Raw genomic sequence first — 22,245 nt, 5'->3', positions numbered from 1 at the left:
TATATTTAACGCATTCTTTTCTTATTTCTTCTAAAAATACTTTTTAAAAAATATGTTTTTTGTATGGTAGAAATTCATGCGGGGATTTAAAAAAATGCAATCAAAGGAAAAAAAACATCACATGGAGAATAAACTTTATATGAAGATTTTATCTACATGGTTGTATAAGCCAATTTATATGCGTTGTACGTTATTTTTTGTTTAACGTTGCAGGAGCACAATGTGTATTTTGTTTTTTCAAAATATTCTGCAGAGATAATAGAGAGATGCACTCTATGGAATATATTGTCTATTCACGTGAATTATTTTATATTTATTTTCTTCACAGGCACAATATTATATTGTTATATGCTAGACATTTTATACATATATTTGGCTTTATGTTATGAGCAAATAATAAAATATTGTATATATAATTCAATTTACATTTATGTCTATTTGTAGGCAGAGTGCCTGCTCTAATTTTATTTTTTCAAGTAAAAAATATTTTTTTATGTTTCCTTTTTAAAGATTACACATGCGGTAGAAATCCACATGTAAAATTAAGAAATGCCGTAACTAACTTTACAAAGAGAAAGTATATTGCAGAGAATAAATTTAATGTTTTATTCACATGTGCAATTTTTATCAGTCAGTTCGTTTCCATTACTCAATCATTCAATGCAGCAAAATGTGTGTTGTAGATTTTTAAAATATACGCAGAAATTATAGAGAGAGATGCATCGTAGAATATATTTTCTACTATCCACGTGTGCGGTTTCAAGATATATTTTCTACCGTCCACATGCAGCTCCAAAAAATTATTTCTCCATTAATTCAAATATATTCCTGCGCAGCTGTCAAAATATTAATTATACCTTGGTCCCCAACTCCTGAAATAATTTTCAGGGACACGAATACGAAAATACATGATACTAAATATGATCTTTTATGGCACTATTTATGAAAATTATAGATAACTGCGCGTGATATATAAAATATAGGAATGCAATAAAATTATTTTTCAAACAGGGTATAATTCACAACCAATTTAATAGGAAAAAAAGAATAAAAAGATACAGATGTCTATCTATAATTAACATTCAGTAAAAAGACATGCGGTTCAAATTAATTAAAAAAAACGGTGGAGAATTTATTACAGTTAATAATTTACACTTACATATTCACATTATTATTTACATAACAAATAATATCACACATTGTCAAAATTCAACCAACATAAAGAGAGTCACAGTATCTTACACCAAATATTGTACGTTATAAGATACATTCTATACAATTACGTAAGGTTGTCTCTGCTCTCTGCTACTGTCTTTAAAGATTTAATTTTGCAATAAAATCGATATAAATATAAAGTATGTTCTGATATAATCAGAGATTAACAGAAATAATTTTATATAATATTTTCTTTTTTAAAAAATAAATTTACAGGTGATAGCGTGTTTAGATTTTATTTCAAAACCAACTGATGCGATTTATCGCACGCGATGTCAAAAGGATACGCGATGCATTCATAAAACACTTGACACGCATAATAATCGTTGACGCCCATGAAACTTCGTTATCCGAAGTAATCATTCTTATTTGACTTATTGTAAACGCGTATTATACATTACATAGTATTTTAAGTGATTACATTAATTATTAAAATGACTATATATAATGTTTTCGTATTTGATGATAATTATTTATGATATTTATGTAGCAAAATATTTGGCACTTTGTCATTCTTTACGAAGCAGAAAATGAATGACGAAAAGCTCAAATAAAATTTTTATTCAATTTTTTATAGAGCTTTTTGTTTAAATTAAATTTTTAATATTTAATATTTTTATGCCCAATATTTTAGTTATCCATTGGGGGACACTCGGAAATATGAAAGAATTCAAAAATAAAATAAAAAACAAAATGATACTCGCATATCAAATTATTTTCATGTACATATACATCATACGTGTTCCAATAGATTAAAGTAATATAGAAGAAAATCTTTGCTGATCAAGGAGTGCGTACTTGACGAAAGTGCATTCCGGGAAGATTTATGAGTCGGATCGCAGTATGCTATTTAATTTATTATATCACTACTATATAAGACCGCAATATTCCCGACATGTTTATCTTTTTGATGCTTTGAATTTATTTGTAGATTTGTGCAGAACGTCGGACGCCAGCGATAAAACTCGCTTGGCAAATATGAATGGTATATCACCGCGTCAAACTTTATGGCTTTTCTTCTAGAAATTTTCTTATCCTCTACGCTCGTTGGATATACTTAATGGAACTTTTTCGAATTAATCACGAGAATGGGAGCTACAAACATCACACTCTTATTTCAGCCTCTTCTCTATTAGTAAAGAAGTTCTTAAAATCACTTCTTGGGAGAACTTTCGAGTCATTTGGTCGTACTGTCGTACGTCGTCATGTAATCTTCCATCGAGTGATGATTTTTAGTGACGTTGCATCGTCCACGAAAACTGCAGATCGGCAAAAATGTCAGTCTTCTCAAAGATTTCGAATCTTGCAAGAACATTCGCTTTTCAGACAGGTCGCTGTTCGTTGCTGTCGCGGACGTTCCACATAGTCATTGGAAGTTCCTCGCGAGGATTTCCGGATTCGTCAAACACACGATCCTCGGGCACGGTTGATCCACGAAATTTTAAAATTTTAAAGCCAGGCAGCCACTTTAAAAGCCTCCACCATTTTTTCTCCGAATTTTCCACATGCACACTCTTGTACATCATTCTCTTCCACGAGGCGTTCTGATTCCTGTGAATCGATCGATCCTTGCCGCGTTTGCCTTCCTGCGACTTGTAATGCTCGTTGCCCGGCGGTCGGAGACTGTTATTATTCCTCGTTTCTTCTTTAATATATTCCTCCTGTATTGAATTTGTTCTGATGAGCTCTGACAAATTTTCTGGATTACTCATCGACTGCTTTTGACTGTCTTCTATAGAATTTCCTGAACCCTCCATGCTATCCGCTATTATACCGGATCCTTTACCGGTTCCCGCTGTCCTGGAACCATAAGCACCAATGGTCCTTGGTTGAGATCTTGATAGACTGGAATACGAGCGTTGTTCGTGACGCGCCGGCAATCCAGAAAGTCTGCAGCTCTTCGATAACGTCTCCTGGAACGATTTGAACTAGATTAATGACAAGTAAGATATATAAAAAAATATAAAAAGTAATATGTTTAGTTCAAAAATAGACAAAATTTATGTATTTAGTGAAGCAATAACAATTAAGAAGCTTATTTATTTCAAAAATATAAATTTTAAACATTTTTAAAAAATTATTGTGTCTGTTATTTTCTTGCAATATATTTCTCTATATATAATATTTTTTAAAGAAATGTTTTTATTTCTATACTTAAATTTTAAATGATTATTATGATATTTATATTTTAATTTCTCGTAATTATATCATGCTTTATAACTTTGATGAAAAAGTTAATAACATGAATTTTAGATAACATCTAGTCTATTTTGATTTACAATTTCTTACCGTAAACGCTATGCGGAATTTGTTCGACATAATGTTGTAAAGGATCGGGTTGATTGTTGTGGACACGTAATAGAGAACACCCGATACATAGGTCATTAAGAGGTAGAGAAACTCCATCCAAGGGCCGTTCGATGTGATGTGATTCTCCGTATTAGTCCCATATATGGCGATTAATCGTTGTACGTGAAACGGGGCCCAACAAATGAAGAATGCTATCACTACTGCGACTGCAACAATTTATAAACATTTGTATAATTTGCGCCCATCAGATGGAATTATCATTTACTATTTTTTCATATTATTGTAACAAATGCATGCGTCAGTATTATTGCTTATTTACTGAAGCAATAACAATTAAGAAGCTTATTTATTTCAAAAATATAAATTTAAAACATTTTAAAAAAATTATTGTGTCTGTTATTTTCTTGCAATATATTTTTCTATGCTTATATCCTTTTGCCTTTCTAAAAGAAAGGCATGTTAAGTCGACAGAAATCAGCTGATTAAAACGTTAATTTACTAACTAAATTTTAAAATAAAAATATGTTATAGAAATTAAAATAATAATGTTGTAAATAATAATATGTTATAATACTTTAAACTCGATTAATATTTTTTGACAGAAATCAGCTGATAACTGTCAAAAATATTAATCGAGTTAGAAGAACTATAACATATTTTATTTAAAACATATTACTATTTAAATTTTTAAAACATTTTTATTTTTAAATTTAATTAGCAAATTAACGCTTTAATCAGCTGATTTCTGTCAAAAATATTAATAAAGCGTTAATTTGCTAATTAAATTTTGAAATAATATGTTAAAAAAATTAAAATAGTAATATGTTTTAAATAATATGTTATAATATCCTTATCCTCGATTAATATTTTTTGACAGAAATCAGCTGATAACTGTCAAAAATATTAATCGAGCTTAAATTATTATAACATATTATTTAAAACATATTATTTTAATCTTTATAACGTATTATTTCAAAATTTAATTAGTAAATTTTCGCTTTATCATAATCCAATAAAAACCGGAACTTGGGAGAGTTGTTAATCTGATAAACTATCTCGCGATTTTTATTGGTGTAGCGTCTCGTATTGTCTGAATTAAATAATTCGCGTCAAATCGATAGCTATAATAATCGTAATTATTCAATTCTTATAGTACAATAGAAAATCATTGCAGGACAAATTAATTATAATATGCGTGACATGTCTCACGATATATCGATGACATCTTGAATTTTCTGACCTAAATAAGCCGAGCGAAATAATTGAGAAATTGTCAGTATCGCTCAATTCCTCTATTCAATGAAAGAAGAGAGAGAGATTCATTGACTCGCGAAACATCTCGCATCCTTCTCTAGTCCTCGTCGTATCCTTCTCGCGTTATCTCCAATTTCTTCTCGCTCGAGTGAACACGGCTCGGAGACTCCAAAACTCGATACGCAGATAAAAACTGAGGCAAAAAATATATCCTTCAACGACCTTCAATTGTTTCGGTGTCGCGCGTTACTAAATAAGGTATAAACATAATCGCCGCGTACATATCAGCTGAAACGGGGTTTCTTATCGCATATATCTATGTGATTCATGTCTCCATTTACTCACACAAACTTTTTCTTTCATACATTTTAGTCACCTATATTTGCGATTGCACTTGTAGTGTAGTTTCGTTCGTTCTTTACGAAAGTCAGTTCATTCAAGGCGTGCTTTGACAACGATTTCTGAATTATCACGGTTTCTTACCATTACACAAAATATTAATAATTTCAAAGATATTAAATAAGCTGTTTTTAATCATATCTTTTTGTTTCAATATACGAGTAAATTTTTAAAACTTTTTCTTTAATTTTATTACATTTGGATCGTCCAATCAATCAATGATAGATTAATGGAATATAAACCAGTGAGTAATGCATAATAAATAATTTTACAAATGCTAAGTGGCATCAAGTAGCGGAGATTAATCATTCACACATATACATTAAATTAAATATCACGGTGACATTATAAATACTGAAAACATCCTGTATAGATATGTTTAAAAATTTTATATGTATTATAAACATGAAGAAATCGACTAATATTCCAAATATTTTTCTTTCAATAAAAAATGGGGTCGGATAACACCGGAAAAATTTATGTAATTATATTTACAAGATCGGAAATATTTTTTATAAGACATTTTTAAAACGGCTCAAATATCGAAGCAGAATAAATATTATCTGTATCAACAAACAAAGATTGCGTTAACAAATTCGATATTCCACGACAAAAGCATTACGATAAAGTGGATGCTATAATAATCATGCAAATTAACCGATGCGGTACTTTGAAATTTCGTTTAATTATCAGCCGTTATCAAAACACATATCACAGAATGACCAATGCATTTTTCATTAATGACCTATGTATTTTCATAAAGCAAAATGCGTTCGTTTGTTTTGACAAGTATTCATAAACGCGTATCAATAAAAATTTTAATGAAAATATAATTAAATTATGATATAAAACAGCATTTTTCAAAATAGTTGTCTTCAACATATGCTGGAACATAATCATTATAAATTGCATAATATAGATATTTTAGATTAATTATTAAAAGATTTTGATTTTGGAAATAATTTTTATTATACAACAAAACAATGGCTAAATATTATGAAAGATATTGATTTATTAGACAAGATGTTAAAACCAGAATTTTTTCATTATTTCCAAACCATGACATTTAATTCAATAGATTATTAATCTTCATTGCTTACTTAAAATTATTTAGCGTTTGTAAAATTATTTATTTATACCTATATACTTTTCGTTATTTGAAATACTTTCGAATAACAATTCTTAATAACGTTGTCTCTTACAATTAGTACAGGCGCACTTTTATATCAGTTGATGTTTATAAAAACTCGGTTTGCGAAAAGTTTCGTCTCATTTCGATTACTATAAATATAAGAAGCTTAATCTAAATTTGTTTAATTTATTATACTATTTTGTCTAATTAAGTTATTCGGCTTAATTTACTATTCTGTTTTTGATATTGTTAGACTCATTATCTTTTTGAAGATGAGTTTACAGTTTTATAAAACTTTTGTCTATAAAAGTTCTTGTTCGAATATCGCTTTGTTCAGTTTTTATTTTTGTTTATAGAATTTGTATCAATGGCATTTACATAAACTTACATTAAGAAAATGACTTTAACAATTTTTATAATACGTGATCTAAGAGCTTCGACAACAGCATTGACAACATATTAATTCCTTATTTACAACAAAAACATAGACTACCGGACAAAGACTTAATCATACACGCACGCACCAGACAAACTACAGTATTTACAGTGATTACTATGGACAAGAATAGATAGACAGCATTGTAAACGCGCAAATTTGACTATGATGTGTAATGATGGAATATGATTTCATCTCTTGTGGTCTTGCTAATTTTCCGTTACTTCTCCGAGATTCGTCATAATTCAGATGAAAGATTCTTCTTTATCTTTTTTTTATGTATATTATATAATTGTGGCTGAAAAAACACAAGTATCAAAACATCTAACTTATAAAAGATATTTTAACAATTATCTACGTATTTAAAAATTTTTATTAACAATCTTTTCTTGCTAGTGTCAGCTAATTATGTGTGTGTTTACTTTTTCAATATAATAAACTTTTCTATCTAAACTTATTAATAAAAATTTTCTTCTTCGTTTGACATTGATGTTTATTTAAGTCACTTATATGATACATTTTGTTTTAGCCTTTTGTTTGATAGAGAGCTATCTTTAGTGTATATATATTGTATGTATATATTGAATTTATTTGGAAAGGAAAGATGTGCTTAATAAATGTGTTATATACATACTTAATTTCAAATTATTGCATTATCACTCTGTCGTATCTTATGTGTGTTTCCACAAAAAATTTTCGTATTAATAAAAGCGCGATTGTTCACTGGTGTAAATTTAATAAATATGACAAAAATTTTCTTATGTCTCAAAAAATATTTGTAAAAATAATATTGTTGTCTCTTTTTCGTTCTCATATTAAAATATTCTATATATATAATCTGCAATTGCGCTGGTTTATTGTTCTCTAAAGTGTATGGAGTATTAATTACAGCACTAAATGCGTGTATGTAATACGTATTTGCTTTGTCATAAATGATATAATTAATACTTATAAATGTTTAACATAATGAAATTGCAATGTATACTGATATAACTCAAGATTGATTATATAATGAAAAAATTATATTTTAATCTACGTTTATTAAAATGAAGGACCATTAATGTTTTTGAAAAACATTAAATAAGACATCGGCAAATAAATATCTATTGTGATTTCTGAAGTTTTCTACGTATCTTTTTTCGCAAATTATGTTTAAGACTTTGATCCGCTTTTATTATCATATAAAAGAAAATGCGAAAGAGGTGCTTATACATGATTATTTGCTATCAGATGTTATTATATTCTATTAAATCTTTTATCACCCATTATTTTATACAAGTATAATTATAAGCAATAGTATATTATTTTATATAACCTTGCAATATAGAGAGTTTTTTCTCTTGTGCCTTTATGCATAGATTATTATTATGCTGTATATATGTAAAAGTAAGTAAAAAAATGTGTCATATATATTATTAAAATATGAAACAAAATTAAGAGATATTAAAGAGATATTAAAATAATGTTTTATTTTCCAGAAAATAATTTTTGTTGTTAAAATTTGTTTTATAAAAATAATTTATCTTTATATATACAAATGTACTAAAAATATATATACAGGGTTTCTATAAAGTCTGTTGTCACTCTTATATTTCGCAAACGGCTTAAAATTATGAAAAACCGCGAAATACGTGTATGAACGTTTCGAGGGGCTTCTTTTAAGAAAGTTAGTAGCCCCTCGAAACCTTCGTACACGTATTTCGCGGTTTTTCATAAATTTGAGCCGTTTGCGAAATGTAAGAATGACAATAGACTTTATAGAAACCCTGTATATATATCTACTTTATATTTTAATTAAATTCTTAGAGAAAGAGGAAGAATGAGATAGATATCTGAAATTATCTGAATGACATATAGTTTGGCTGTGTTATTTATTTTTCATAAATATCAACCATATTTTAGATGTTATTTCTATTTTACATTCTTTTTCTTCTTACTCAAGATTACATATTTTCTGTATTTTTATTAAAGTGATTTTAAAATTTCTTAGATTATTTCGCATTTAATTTCTTTGTATTATATATCGCATTATGCATTTCACATTTTGTTCATCGATGATATATATATATATATATATATATATATATATATGTAATTTATATATGTGTGTAAACTTCGTTCACATTATTAATTTGCTATTTTTTCTTACTTTTTAGGTTATTATTTATTTTACATAACATAATAGCTATACTTGATTTTATATCTTCCAGCTTGGAAAGAATTCGAAATGAAGCTCGAAACATTCCCGTCAAAAATATCAGATTTAATAAAGTACTTGTTAAAATACATTTTTTTTCATCACTCTTTCATTTAATTTCAACTTGCATTAGTCTCTATCATAATGGTGAATTTTAATAAAGGTAAAAATAATTAATGCAATGATGTATACATTTTGGATATCTTGGCACGCGGTAATATATATCAAAAGGCAGAAAGAGAAAGATATCTCATGACACATGATCGGGTTTTGATTTTATCTGCTCACACGCTTTTTGTCAGGAAAAAAAGCAGCATTGTGGGCGATGTGACAAATGTTCAAAGTCGTTTGTGCAATACTTACATTTATTATGAGTAATGCGTTTATTTTCAGCTCAATCGATTATGCCTGATTTAATGTAAAATCTTATAGAAAATAGAGTTCGCGGAAAGTTTAATGCTTGTGATTAGTAATAGAGCATGGGGAAACCCATATTGCGAGGAAACGCGTGTGTTGAACGGCAAGGCTTATTAAACTTGTGTGGGCAGAGTTTACTTCGTCAACATGATACGAATGTATTTGAGAGACACTGTAGCGTGAGTACGCAATGCCCTTCGCATAAGCTCACCTACTTTGTAGCTTGTTTGCAAGTTCTATGCAAATGATAAAATATGATTATCTTTTAGTCGGAAATATTACCTTGCAAAGTATAAAATAATTGTACAATAAATAATAATTTGTAACATATAATGACCATGGTTTGCCATAAAAAGTGAAATTCTCCTATGATTCGTTTTTGTATGCTTGTGATCTCATTATGTAAACATGAAATGAAATAGATAATGACCGAGACACGATGGATGGCAACTTAAATATAGAGATAACTTATATATATTTTATATATATGCATATACGTATACAATATATGTATAGCATGAAATTGATTGAGGATTAACTTCCCAAAGAAACAGGTTTGTTCCTTTTACCTGCGTAATACTTTTTTACGTAGTGGAATATACAAAATGATTCACTAATAAAACTGATTCAGTTCGAAAACTAAATGTATAATACCTTTTTACATGGTGTAAAATTATGTTTGATATTATATTTGAAGGCTACATATTAAAAGGAACAAAGTATAAAAGAATAATATATTAAATTACGCACTCCAAATTTCAGTTTTATTAGAAATATTGAGGAAATTTGATTATTCGCTATTACAATTTCAACATGCAAGAATAATATATTAGACTTGACGTGACTTGTAAAATTTTGCGGAAACGCATCGTCGACTATTTAAATGTAACGCATTATATCAGTTGTCGAGTCAATCGTGCGATGTACAATACGAACGAACATGCAAAGTAAGTAACTGCACTATCACAAATTATATTATATTTGTATATTAATTTTCCAATTATTAAATTATTATGATTAAGCGAAGATAATAATTCGTTTGATTTAATAAATTAAAGATGCGTTGACGCTTACATTTGTTCTCTTTTTATTTTATAATGGACTGTTAATTATTTCATCGATTTTCATTTGAACAGTTATTAAAATTAATTATATATTGTATGCATTTTCTCTGTCAATATTTCAAGATATTATATTAAATTATCTCCGATGCGCGCATGTCACCGCAAATAATAACAGTCCATTGACGGATTGATCGTGGTAAGAAAACGCGTTCTTTATTACGTGCAATACCTACGCCATATACGATGGATAATAAAAAAACACTATTGAGAAATCCATAGTAGTCGTCGTAAGAGACCCATTTACCTAGAAGGGCACTTGGAGAAATGTGGAGTAAGCTCCGTCGAAACACAATCCATCTTTTTCTTTTTTGATTTTCTCTCCAGCTAATTTAGGGATATCACTTCCGTATTTTGCTTTCATTTGGAAGAGATTGATCGGAAATAAATTGCGACAGATTTTTGCTTTCGTTTTTTTGAGATTATGCTGATTGTTTTCCTCCGTTTCATAAATGTCATAATTTTGTGCGTCCTAAGTATGATCAAAAATTTAATGCAACGCGTCAGATCCAAATCGTTCATATAAATGCGTTTAAAAATAAAAAAATGTAATATGTATTTTCAAGAATGATATATGTTTTGTTATTTCTAATACAATATATTTTCTTTCTATATATATGTTACACTTGCATAGTATTATCTATTTTTAGCCAATAAAAAGTTAAAACTATTCTAATTAAATATTATTTTGCAGTATTTACTCTGACAATGAGAGAGAATTCATGTGTGATGATAATCATGCGAGAAATGTTTGATTATCTGAATCACTGAAATTGAACGTTTCTCACGGCTACACGTGAGATATCTTGAAAAAACATTCGCGATTGAGGGTATTCTCCCTACTGTTTCCACATAGCCGACAGTAATCCTTCTATTTTGCGACGCAATTCATCCTTCTCACTATTATTGGAAACCGAGGATGATTTAGCCAGGACAAAGATTCGTTTTCCCTCAAACGACGCCCCTACATTTTCCTGCTGAAAACGATCGGCAGCACATCGTTACATTATGCGGGACGCGCATTGAATATTCAAAAGCGTCGCGATATTCGGCGACCTCTGTCCAATGTCGATGTCAAAAATATTTCACATTTTTGACATCGACATTGACGTGTCATATCTATCATGATCTATGCTCTACAACTACAACGTAAATATCTACATTCAATTTTATTTTAACAAAAATGTAAATTTTAATTGTGAGTATTAAAAAAATGTTTTAAATAATAATTTATATGCAGAATAGAAAGAAACATTATGTTTGATTGAATCATTGATAATTTGTCTATCCGTGTTAACACGTAATAATGCTTACTATTGAAAATTGGATAGTCTCGTTGCAACAATTAATCTAGGCCTATCAACAAAAATTCAATCAATCAATCGAAATGATGAGCAACACATATTCGTTCAGCAGAATGGTTGCTATTATATTGTCGGATCTAATGTTCATATTATGCTCGATTAGAGTGCGAGACATTTGGCCTTTATATATTGTATATATATAAAAGAGTCTGTATCGCCAATCAGACGCTTTGATCATATTACCAGTGTACATGACATTTGTTTTCGATAGATTTATTAATCATAGAAGCTACATGTGGCTCTCATCTTATTGCATCATTTTAAACGTGCACATGTCGATCGTAAAATCTCGTCAGATTTTAGATCGCACATTAAAACGTACAAATGTCATGTAAACACGGCAATGTATGCAACTCTTTTATGCAACTGTCGATATGTCGGTAATCCTTCAGTCAAATGATTTAATCAGAAATTTAATTAAAAATCTAAAAGTGATATACGGGAGTAAAAAAACTTTTTGCGCTTGTTAGGATCATAAAGATATATTAGATTAAAATCGTGCAGACCTTCACCGACGAATTTAACACTAATTGCAACTTTTCGCGCGAACTTCTTCGGAATAATCAAGGAACTTTAATTACATTTATCATCCTGATGATTGGACATGTAGAGATTATAAATTATTAAAGAAAAAAGTATTCTTCCTCTCAAACACATATCATAATTTTATTAATTTTATTAATGTAGCGCTACACACACAATAAAGTAAAATATAGTGCAAGACATTTATGAAATCTTCTCGAACACAACGAAATCTTAATGCAACACCGATGTGTTACTATCAATCATCCTTAATTATTCTATAGAAGTGTTTTCCAATAATTACTATACACTGAGAGAAAAATCCATGATTTTTCCGATTAAAAATGATCGGATAATCCGATCAAAAGGTAACAAACGGATATTACCGATCTTATTAATCGGAAAAGAAAACCGATCAAAGTTAAAATGACCGATCAAATATATCCGATTAGAAAATTCCGATTAGCAAACATCCGATCAGAAATATCCGATTAAAAAACATCTAATCGGAAAGATCCGTTTGTTACTTTTTCAACGGATAATCCGATCACATCATATCCGATTAATAGATCTCTTAGTCCTGATCGGAAATTTCCTATTATATATATATATATATATATATATAAAATATGCATTCATTTTACATTGGACAATTTTCATATGCGGAAACACGACGTTTCGACGCTGCTCGCGAACTAGGAGTCGCAAAATCACATAACAGTCACCGCGTATATAATATATATATATATATATATTACGTGAACGGATTTCTGATGAAAATTGTCCGATGTAAAATGAATGCATATATATATATATATATATATATATATAAATATTTTTTTTTTAATCCGGCGTTTATCCCATCATTCCACTGCTTATTTTATTAATATATATTTATCAATGTACTGCAAAAAGGAAAAAACTTCACTCGCACAAGCACAGAGCTTAATATAGAAATTATACGGAATTATATTCGTAACACGACGCAATTGTTGCAGATCGCAAGATGTCGCAGGCAATGACTCGGCGATTAATGCCAGAAACGAGTCTCTACGGCTCTGCGCAATACGTTCTGCGCCGGTAATATTTGATCGGATATTATTATATTTGATCGGTTATTATATTTCATCGGATTTATTTTTGATCGGATATAACATATTAGAAAATACTTTAATTTTATCCGATCAAGTGCAATGTCTGATCAAGTTGTATATTAATCCGATCATATTTGAACGGATAAATAAATGACGGCTCATTTTCCGTTCACATTTCATCGGAAATAACCTTTCATCGGATATCATCTTATCGGATAGGTTTAGATCCGATCGAAAAGTACTGAAAATCGATCGGATACAGTGCTGAACGGTTTTTTCCGATTAAAATTGCTGGACATTTTTCTCAGTGTAGTCGAGCTTTCGCGCGACATTGTATTGTTAACATAGTATACTATGTTTCTCCAGCGACTTGATAGAATTATATTGTTCGAGCGACTTTGAAAGAATTTTAGAGAAACGAAGAAGTTGAGAATAAAACAAAGGAACGAGAAAATTATACTTTTTATGTGTGTTGTTCTTATTTTACATGTAATTCTTCTCAAAGTACATGAGCTCTTGAAGACACGATCGATATTTAATTAGATTGTATTCGAGTGTTCTAATTAGATATGCGTTTACACAATCGTTATCTTTTATCGAACTCGATCAGAGAAGAAAGAAATTCTTCTCATGATAAACGATGGAATAAAAAAGTTAATTGAGTGCGTGAAAACTTTCGATGCTATATCGATAAAATGTAATTTCTTTCTCTCAGTAGTGTGTCTTAATTCGATAATTGAGAATTGACTATATATGTGCGCGTGTTATCTCATCAGTCGCGATCGAATGATAATTTGTGATTATAGAGAATGACATATTATATATATATATATATATATATATATATATATATATATATATATATTACCCTTATCTTAGGCTATGTAAGGATTGATGATAATTTTTGATTATAGAGAAAGGCATTATATATAGCATTACCTTTATGTTAGAGTATACGACTGATAAATATATTGTATATATATATATATATATATATATATATATATATTTCATTATCTCTATATTATTTGCCTAATGAGAAAATTACGCGTTCAAGGATAGGCATTTGATATAACTATGTTCGTACATTATTTTAATTATCTTATTACAGATTTTATCACGAATAAATTTCATACGAGTAAAATAAAATATGCATTTATTAATCGAAGATAAAAGATGCTAGGAAATATTAAAATGTAATGTTAACAAGTAGATTTTTATAATATCTTTATAGAAAATTATTTCTATGTAGATTATAAAGTCTCAAAATTTAACGATTTAACTCATCACAAAATATCTCGCTCGTAATATATCTTGATTGTTCATATTTTTCTCAGCGTACCTACAGAATCGTGTCCCACAGAAGTTAATCCAGCGATTATTTCAATTTTCTATATAGGAATATTGTCTGTGGCTGACGCAATTTCTGAGAGAGTTATTGGTTCATATTACGGTAAAGAAGAATTAAATTCGTCCTCATTTTTTTCTTTATACGCGTGCGACGTATTTTTCATGTCACTCACGTATGATTACGATGCATTCGTCATGTTGATTGCTTTATTTATTCGAACTTGATGAATAAAAGTTGAGATGATTAAAGGACACTCAAGGCAACATTAAAGCTACGGAATCGTTGCATATACGCGTCAGTTACTAGTCCGGAATTTTCCAAAAGGTTAAACAATTTAAACCTTACTGGAACGCTAAATTGAATTAATTTTTCGAGAAACACACAATAGGATCATATGCCACGAACAAAAACTTGTAAGAAGGAATTGAAGATGACGAATCTGAAATATAAAAAGAATAAGAAATATTCAATCATATCCGAATGACGATTGATAATAAGATGTGAAATGAATTTATTTAAAGTCGCATTACGTCTAATTTAATATGACGCATTATGTTGCCGTACGTGCGTTCAAAATAAGTTGTGCGTAAATAAATGTATTTTGAGACACCGATGAAATGTTCCATATTCGTTTATTCTCTTTGAAGATGCTGCCTCAAAGCATCTTACTGGATTTGGTGGGATGTGACCTTTAAATCTTCCAGGTCGTTCACGATAGCGCTTTACGGCCATAAAACCGCTGTGTCGCGCGATCCGCGCAAGGAATATTACGCTATGAATGTTAATTTCTTATTACATCATAACGAAGTTATCAAGTATATAGAATTATAATATTTCACTAAGTAAAAGACTTGATAAGGCTCTCAAGTTAAAAACATGATTTAAATTTGCCGCGTTATTAAGAGTCAGACGTGAGTAATAGTGCATAAATCTTATAAAAGAAATTAATTTTTCTGAAACTAAACTGTGCTCGGAGTATACATTTTATTTAGTACGATACCAAGTACTTAAATTAATCTCGAGAGAATCTGAAATTTATTTTTTAACACCCCCTTCTATCTCCCTAAAGAAGTGTAGACTAGAAAAATATCGGGAAAATATATAGAGTCGCTGCATGGGAATCGAGCTCTTTCGCCCAGGTGACTGCTCTTACCAAGTAAAATTTGTGCAAAACTATTTCAGTTTCAGAATTAATCTCTTGAAATTCCTTTAATTCCCTTGAAACTTAGTATCACCCGTGTCTAGCTTTTAAAAGTCCGTAGAATTTAAAAATCATATTTATATAAATTTATTTTTTATAATATTTATTTTAATTTAAAATGTATAAAAAATTATTTTATTAGATGCGCAATGACAGAAAGAGAAAAAAAATAGGAAGGGAGAGAAAGAGAGTGAGAATACGAAATTTTAATTCCTTCGATAAAAAGATAAGAAGATTTATGTACATCAAAGCAATGTATCTCTAAATATGAACAAATAGCATTTAATAAAAGAGAATATTATACAGCTACACCGATGGAAGACGAATACATCTCTCAGAGACACGAAAACACGAGTACGGCGCCGTTATTCTTTCAAAGACGTTTGTACGTATGTGCATAATAAATGGAGTAAGAATTCTATAGCACTGCGCGCGAAACGATTTTATCAAATTTTGAAGAAAGTGAATAAACACTAGAGTTGAGTTGCACGAAACTTTGCTATATTTAGTTACTAAAGCTAACGTACGTAATAAAAGTTTAATGTACACAAAATAATATATATTGAATTATTACTTCTACTTACAAAAAGAATATATATGTATATATTCTTTTCGTAAGTAGGAATTCAATATACATATATTATTTTATATGTATATATAAAATTATATATATATGTATACATATATATATATATATATATATATATATATGTATACATATATATATATATATGTATACATATATATATATATATGTATACATATAATATATGGATAAATATAAAAACCACTTATTAACGACCAAACAGTGGCAATTTATATTCGGACTTTTGCCCCGCTATGCAAGTGATTTTGATGAAATGTAGAATTATAGGGCAGCTGAACATCCAATAAGAAAGTATCGACCGATGTAAAAATAACTGACACCATAGGTTCTTATTTCGAGTTTACACATTCGATAGAGATAGATTTTCTGAATTTGCCCCCGGAGGAGTAATACAGAGTACACAAAACTGTAAATATATGCAGATGCATTTGTGTATCATGCAAAATAAGTGCGAGCGCTGTTTGTTCAACTATCGTACAGCTATCGTAAATATAATAAAACGATCAATCGCCGCGAGCGATCTTTTTTTTTTGTATATGCGTGACTTTTACACGCGCGATCAATTTACGTTTTAAATTTGGCGATTCATCTTGAATTACGAGACTAATTGAGAAAACGAGAAACAATTATTGTTTTTTTTTTTTCATTCACTTCAGTTAACTTCAGTTCTTCTTCATTCACTTCAGTTATTTTCAATTCAGTCACAGATACAAATATTCTCTCTTCGGTTTGCAAAAGATAAAAAATCATATATATGGAACTAAAAATTCGATACGCAAGTGCGTTGTAAATTTTTTCTCAAATTGAACTCAATCGAATCGAACGTGAACAACGGTACACTGCATATGCAATGTTATGATATAAAATCGTCACGAATGATAATTTCTTGTTTTACATAACAATTTCACGCCACATGAAAAAGCAAGTATTCGGCATATCTTTAATGTTAATTGTGAGATTTTCAACAACTTTGAACAATTCAAGGCAAAGTTTAATGTGTCTGACCTGAAATTTTTAATGGAAAGTTTGATGATGACAAGTGAGCGTGCATATTTAAAACGCTGAATTAAACTTGCATAAGTAAACAGTTTCTTCTGCTCAGTTCTTGGTGGTTATATTCCATGTTGCATAACATAATACTACGCCTCATTATATATACTTGATTAGAGAGATGATTGTAGATCATTTCCGAAAAGGTATTTAATATTGGCAAACCGGTATTCTTTTTGAATGAATTTTTAAGCGATTTTTTGCAAGTATGAAATTTTATTTACAAGAACGCATATTTCGATTTGTCTGGCGAGTCTTTTGTTTTTATTTAATTTTATTTGTAATGACACTGTTGTTTATTTTTAAACCATCGCGCGAACAGTTAATCGCTTTTATTACATATTGAAATTTTATAAGATAGTAATATGCATTTTAAGAGCGACTGCGCGCGATTATATTATTACGGATGCAACAGCGCGATAATTATTTGCAGTTTGCGGAAACGTTAAGTGCATTTAGATATAAAAACAGGATGATTTATAGAACGATTTCAACATCTATCATATTGTGCAACAATAGATGATTTGTTTGTATCCTTTTTTAACTGCGCAGTCAAGGATACGTTGCTGTTGATCCATTTTCTTATTCGGCCGTTCACCCAAATGAAACGACGGATATTATTTATTTCAAGCACTCGACAATAATTTAATTTGATCAAATAAATAACAATATAATCAAATAAAGACAATCAAGACCAAGCGCAGTTAACGAGGCATACATACACATTTATTATAGAATCAAATACATACAAAAATACGAACGTTTCGGTCCTTTCTTTGAACCATCCTCAGCGTATAAAAATCGGTAAACTCATATAATTAATCATAAAATTACGAAGTTTAACTAGAGTTGGCATTACATAAATGTTAAAGCATTAAATCAAAAACCTAAAGAAACCCCGGTTACACATTCTGTCGTTTGCACATAGTACGCGACAACGGAAAAGAAACAGTAATTAAAAACTCAATGTAAAGCTTGCCACACTAAGCGTTCCAAATAAATAGCGCGCGCGTTTTTATCGTCGCAAATGAAAAATTACACCACAAAGACGTAGCGAGAAACTCACCTAGCATCTTCAACACCCTCCTGGATGATCTTCCAGGATAGTGTCTGCAATTTCTCGACTCGGTTCTGCCCGGGACAGTCATGTTCGATTTCCTGAGCTTGAGGCCGATCAGCACGTAGAGAAACGTGATGAGGCACATCGGCAGTATGAAGAACAGGAAGGTGGACAGTTCGAATGAGTGATTGACGATGACCCTCTTAACCGTGCACATGACCATGTCGGGGTGGCCGCTGTACTGGACCACGCCGAATTGCAACGCCTGCGGTAAAGCACACGCCAGGGCCATCAACCATATCACGAGGATCAGCTTGATCACGCGGGAAAGATTCGACAGAGTCTGCGAGAGAAACGGATGACAGATCGCCACGTATCTCTCGACGGTGAAGGCGGCTATGGTGAGCACCGATGCGTTCACCGACGTCTCCGAGGCAAGGCCACGTAGGACGCAGAAGTCTTCGCCGAAGATGTACGGATATTTGCACCAGACCTGGTACATCTCAGCCGGTAGGCCCGACACGAGTAGCAACAGGTCGGACACGGCAAGACTGAAGAGATAATAATTTGTTGCGGTGTGCATGGACTTGTTGCGTGCGATCACGATGCACGTGCTGATGTTGCCGATGATGCCCGTGAGAAAGATGGACGCGTAGATTATGGTCACCGGTATCACCACGTATAGGGAGTCCCGATACGAACCGAATGACACGGCGGAGAAGTCGTACGTGTCGTTAAATAAATATCCAATTTCCGATGGTGCCAGGCCATCGTTGTAGCTGGTCCTTGTGTAGGTGTTGTTTGACAGGATCGACGCTATCGTGGGGGCCATCGCGATCCTGAAATTATTCGATGCGCAGAAAAAGTTCTTCGTTCTTTGACATTCTTGGACCCTGTCCGAGTTCTTTTCCAATATAGTTTATGACGAAACTGGTGCACAAACTTTTTTCGTCTCTTTCATCGACGGCCAGTTGGTCTCATACGAAGGAGATAAATGAAATTTTCATCGATTTCACGCACCGCTAGCTTCTATCTTTTGCTCATCTTCTTCCTTCGTAGTAAACGTTCTCAAGTTTTCCTCTGTTTTCTTTTTTTCTTGCCCATAGGATATATTGGATATATCTCACAAATAAATAAGGGTGAGAGAAACTTGATCTCTATTTGATCCAAGTCCGGAATCAATCCCCGAAGAGAGGGTCGCCGAAGGAAATTACGTATAGATTTTCTTCTTGTGTGCTGAAGTTGCTGAATCTCGCATCTTTTCCAAGTTTGTTCTTCGACTGACGGATAACTCGTTATCACTTATTTCATTGCCGAGATGTACGTAAGGCCCAAGATCACAAAGTGCTTCACACGAAACTCGCTCGTAAACAGAGAAACAGCTTCATTAAATATCACCTCTACTTGTTTCACTTTTGTATCGATGAAGTTTTTTTTTTATTTAAGTTTCTCATATACACGCGCGCGATCACGTGGTGGTCTCCCCTGGGGACAATTTCACGCGTGTCTTCAACGAGTTTGTTTTCCTCGGGCGCAGGGGGGCGAAGGGGTGAAAGGAGTTCGTTCATACTCTCGAGAGGAGCGGATGGTCTACCTGCCGCTACGGACGCCGGTCGAATCACGACTGCCGACGCCGCGACGCGCCGAAGGACGCCGGCCGTTCCTCCATCCGGCAAGTTCAGCGCTGGCGCGATACGATATTCTTGGATATACCATTCCAGAATCGGTAGGATTCTCCGTTTTTATATATATTTTCCTTTGACAACTATATGTGCGAACAACTATGGGGTTCCCTCTTTTTTTTTTACAGCTGGCTATTCGTGTACCTGTGTCTGCTGGATCGGATTTTTTTTTCTTTTTTACGGCGACGTTTATTTGCGGTCAAAATCTTGTACGAGTTTGTGATGTCATTCCATCCCTCGGAATAGAGATTATACTTATGTATATTTATTTAGTAGCTGAGAAGTAAGTATCCACTCCTGTCACCTTGCTCTTATTTTTCTTTCCTTTTACAAATCTCGTCACAAATCTTATCTTTTTATCACGCTATGCATTTATATTTCTATGATTTGGCCCTAAAAAGGAAATATATCAAATAAAATATGCAAATGTTTATTTTAGCGAACAAGAAAAGGTCGTTTCTGGTATTTTGCTGTATTTTATCGAGTTATTTAAAATATACTTCAAACTGCGGAAAATTCTATTTTAAAATGTTTTACCGAAAAACGAAATCAACGCGAAATTGCTCGTTAAACAGAGCACGCGCTTGTTGCTCTTACATAGATACTAATTTATTTATTTTTCTTAAAAATTAATTTGCGACTATTGTAATTATTAGACTGTTGAACATCGTTATGACGAAATGGACTATCATCCTTCGTACTCATCTCTCGATAATAGTGTCACAGTGATAATAAGGTCTGGAACAATTTGTACTCGACGATAATTTTATCAAAGCAATGTGAGGAGCCATATCGTTCCCCGGTGCTTTCATAATATTGCTCGCAAATTCGCGAATGAAACTCGTTGAGGATATCCGCGCTGATCCTGCAACACGACCACCTCTCTGCCGAGAGCGATAGCTCGCTTCATTTGAAGCACCAGCCACTACGACCCTCAATTTACTCCACTTCGTTTCCTTTGTCTTTATTCTCATTGCCAATTACACTTCTCATTTCCACCAGTGGTTCCTGGTTTGAAGTGTCGTCTGTTTACCTCGGCTTTAATGTTTGCGAACGTATCGACGCTGTTATTCTTGTCCTAGATTACCGTGCCGCGATGCACTTGAGTACAGTCTGTCGAGTGCAAAGTCGACTGCAAATAATGGCACACGGTATGCACAAATGCAGATTGACAAGCGGACGTTGAGCTGCGCGTCAATTTATTATACCAATGAACTTTACCGGGACATTAGCCTGCATATTATCTCATCTTGTTAATTAATATTCGTATAGCCGTGCACAAAGCATTCGTACCGCGAGCAGTCATCCCTTACTTGTCTCTTGTATCTCGTCTTGAATGCGAGGTCCGGTTCATTCATTATCGCGATTCGTAACAATATAAATAGATAGTATTTAAGTGTTTAATGTTAGGACGTGGAATGGATATAAATTGTGTCGAGTAAATGGAAGAAGAGACAAATTAATCGGATCTTAGAAGACTGCACAGGTAAAAATTGTATATATATATGTATATGATATATATATAAAGTAATTAAAATAAAGTAATTGTCCTTCATGCATAATTCATCCAAGTTTATGTTAAACAAAGCCACAGCTCGAACGTCTTTAAAATCACATTTTTTTTAAAGGAAAATAATTTTTTTCCACGAAAGATCTAATTATGCTTGACGAAAATCTCCAAGAGAGACACGAACATCTTTTATTATATTGACAAATGTTATGTTCTCGGAAATGAATTTACAATGGGATCTTCTTTATTTCAGTGAGGCGTAATCAAAGCAATGGATATATTTATTGTTTGGATATATGTATAAATAGAGGGTAAATTAAAAA

General features: G+C 31.5%; 1 protein-coding gene and 1 long non-coding RNA gene across 3 annotated transcripts; one reads left to right on the top strand and one right to left on the bottom strand.

Moving 5' to 3' along the window:
* Nucleotides 1–12: 12 nt before the first annotated feature.
* Nucleotides 13–20,270, bottom strand: LOC145939948 (pyrokinin-1 receptor). Its single transcript, XM_083044619.1, has 3 exons — nucleotides 18,737–20,270; nucleotides 3,505–3,731; nucleotides 13–3,128 (listed from the first exon to the last, which is right to left on the bottom strand). Exons 1-3 carry the CDS (start codon nucleotides 19,560–19,562, stop codon nucleotides 2,538–2,540), a joined length of 1,644 nt encoding a protein of 547 aa, XP_082900745.1. The 5' UTR covers nucleotides 19,563–20,270; the 3' UTR covers nucleotides 13–2,537.
* On the top strand, nucleotides 10,137–20,681 carry LOC145939952 (uncharacterized). Of its 2 annotated transcripts, XR_014425928.1 has the most exons (3): nucleotides 10,293–10,307; nucleotides 20,268–20,456; nucleotides 20,541–20,681. It is a non-coding gene; the product is annotated as an uncharacterized LOC145939952 (long non-coding RNA). The 2 variants fall into 2 exon arrangements; XR_014425929.1 differs by lacking the exons at nucleotides 20,268–20,456; nucleotides 20,541–20,681 and adding an exon at nucleotides 11,176–13,271 and having other exon boundaries at nucleotides 10,137–10,307.
* Nucleotides 20,682–22,245: the final 1,564 nt, after the last annotated feature.

The sequence above is a fragment of the Prenolepis imparis genome, unplaced genomic scaffold, assembly GCF_030444845.1.
Source record: "Prenolepis imparis isolate NDT839.2.m4 unplaced genomic scaffold, iyPreImpa1.0 SCAF_8, whole genome shotgun sequence".
Taxonomy (NCBI): Eukaryota; Metazoa; Arthropoda; class Insecta; order Hymenoptera; family Formicidae; genus Prenolepis; species Prenolepis imparis.
Note: the sequence above shows the minus strand (reverse complement) of the source record. Positions and strands in the feature narration are given on the sequence as shown.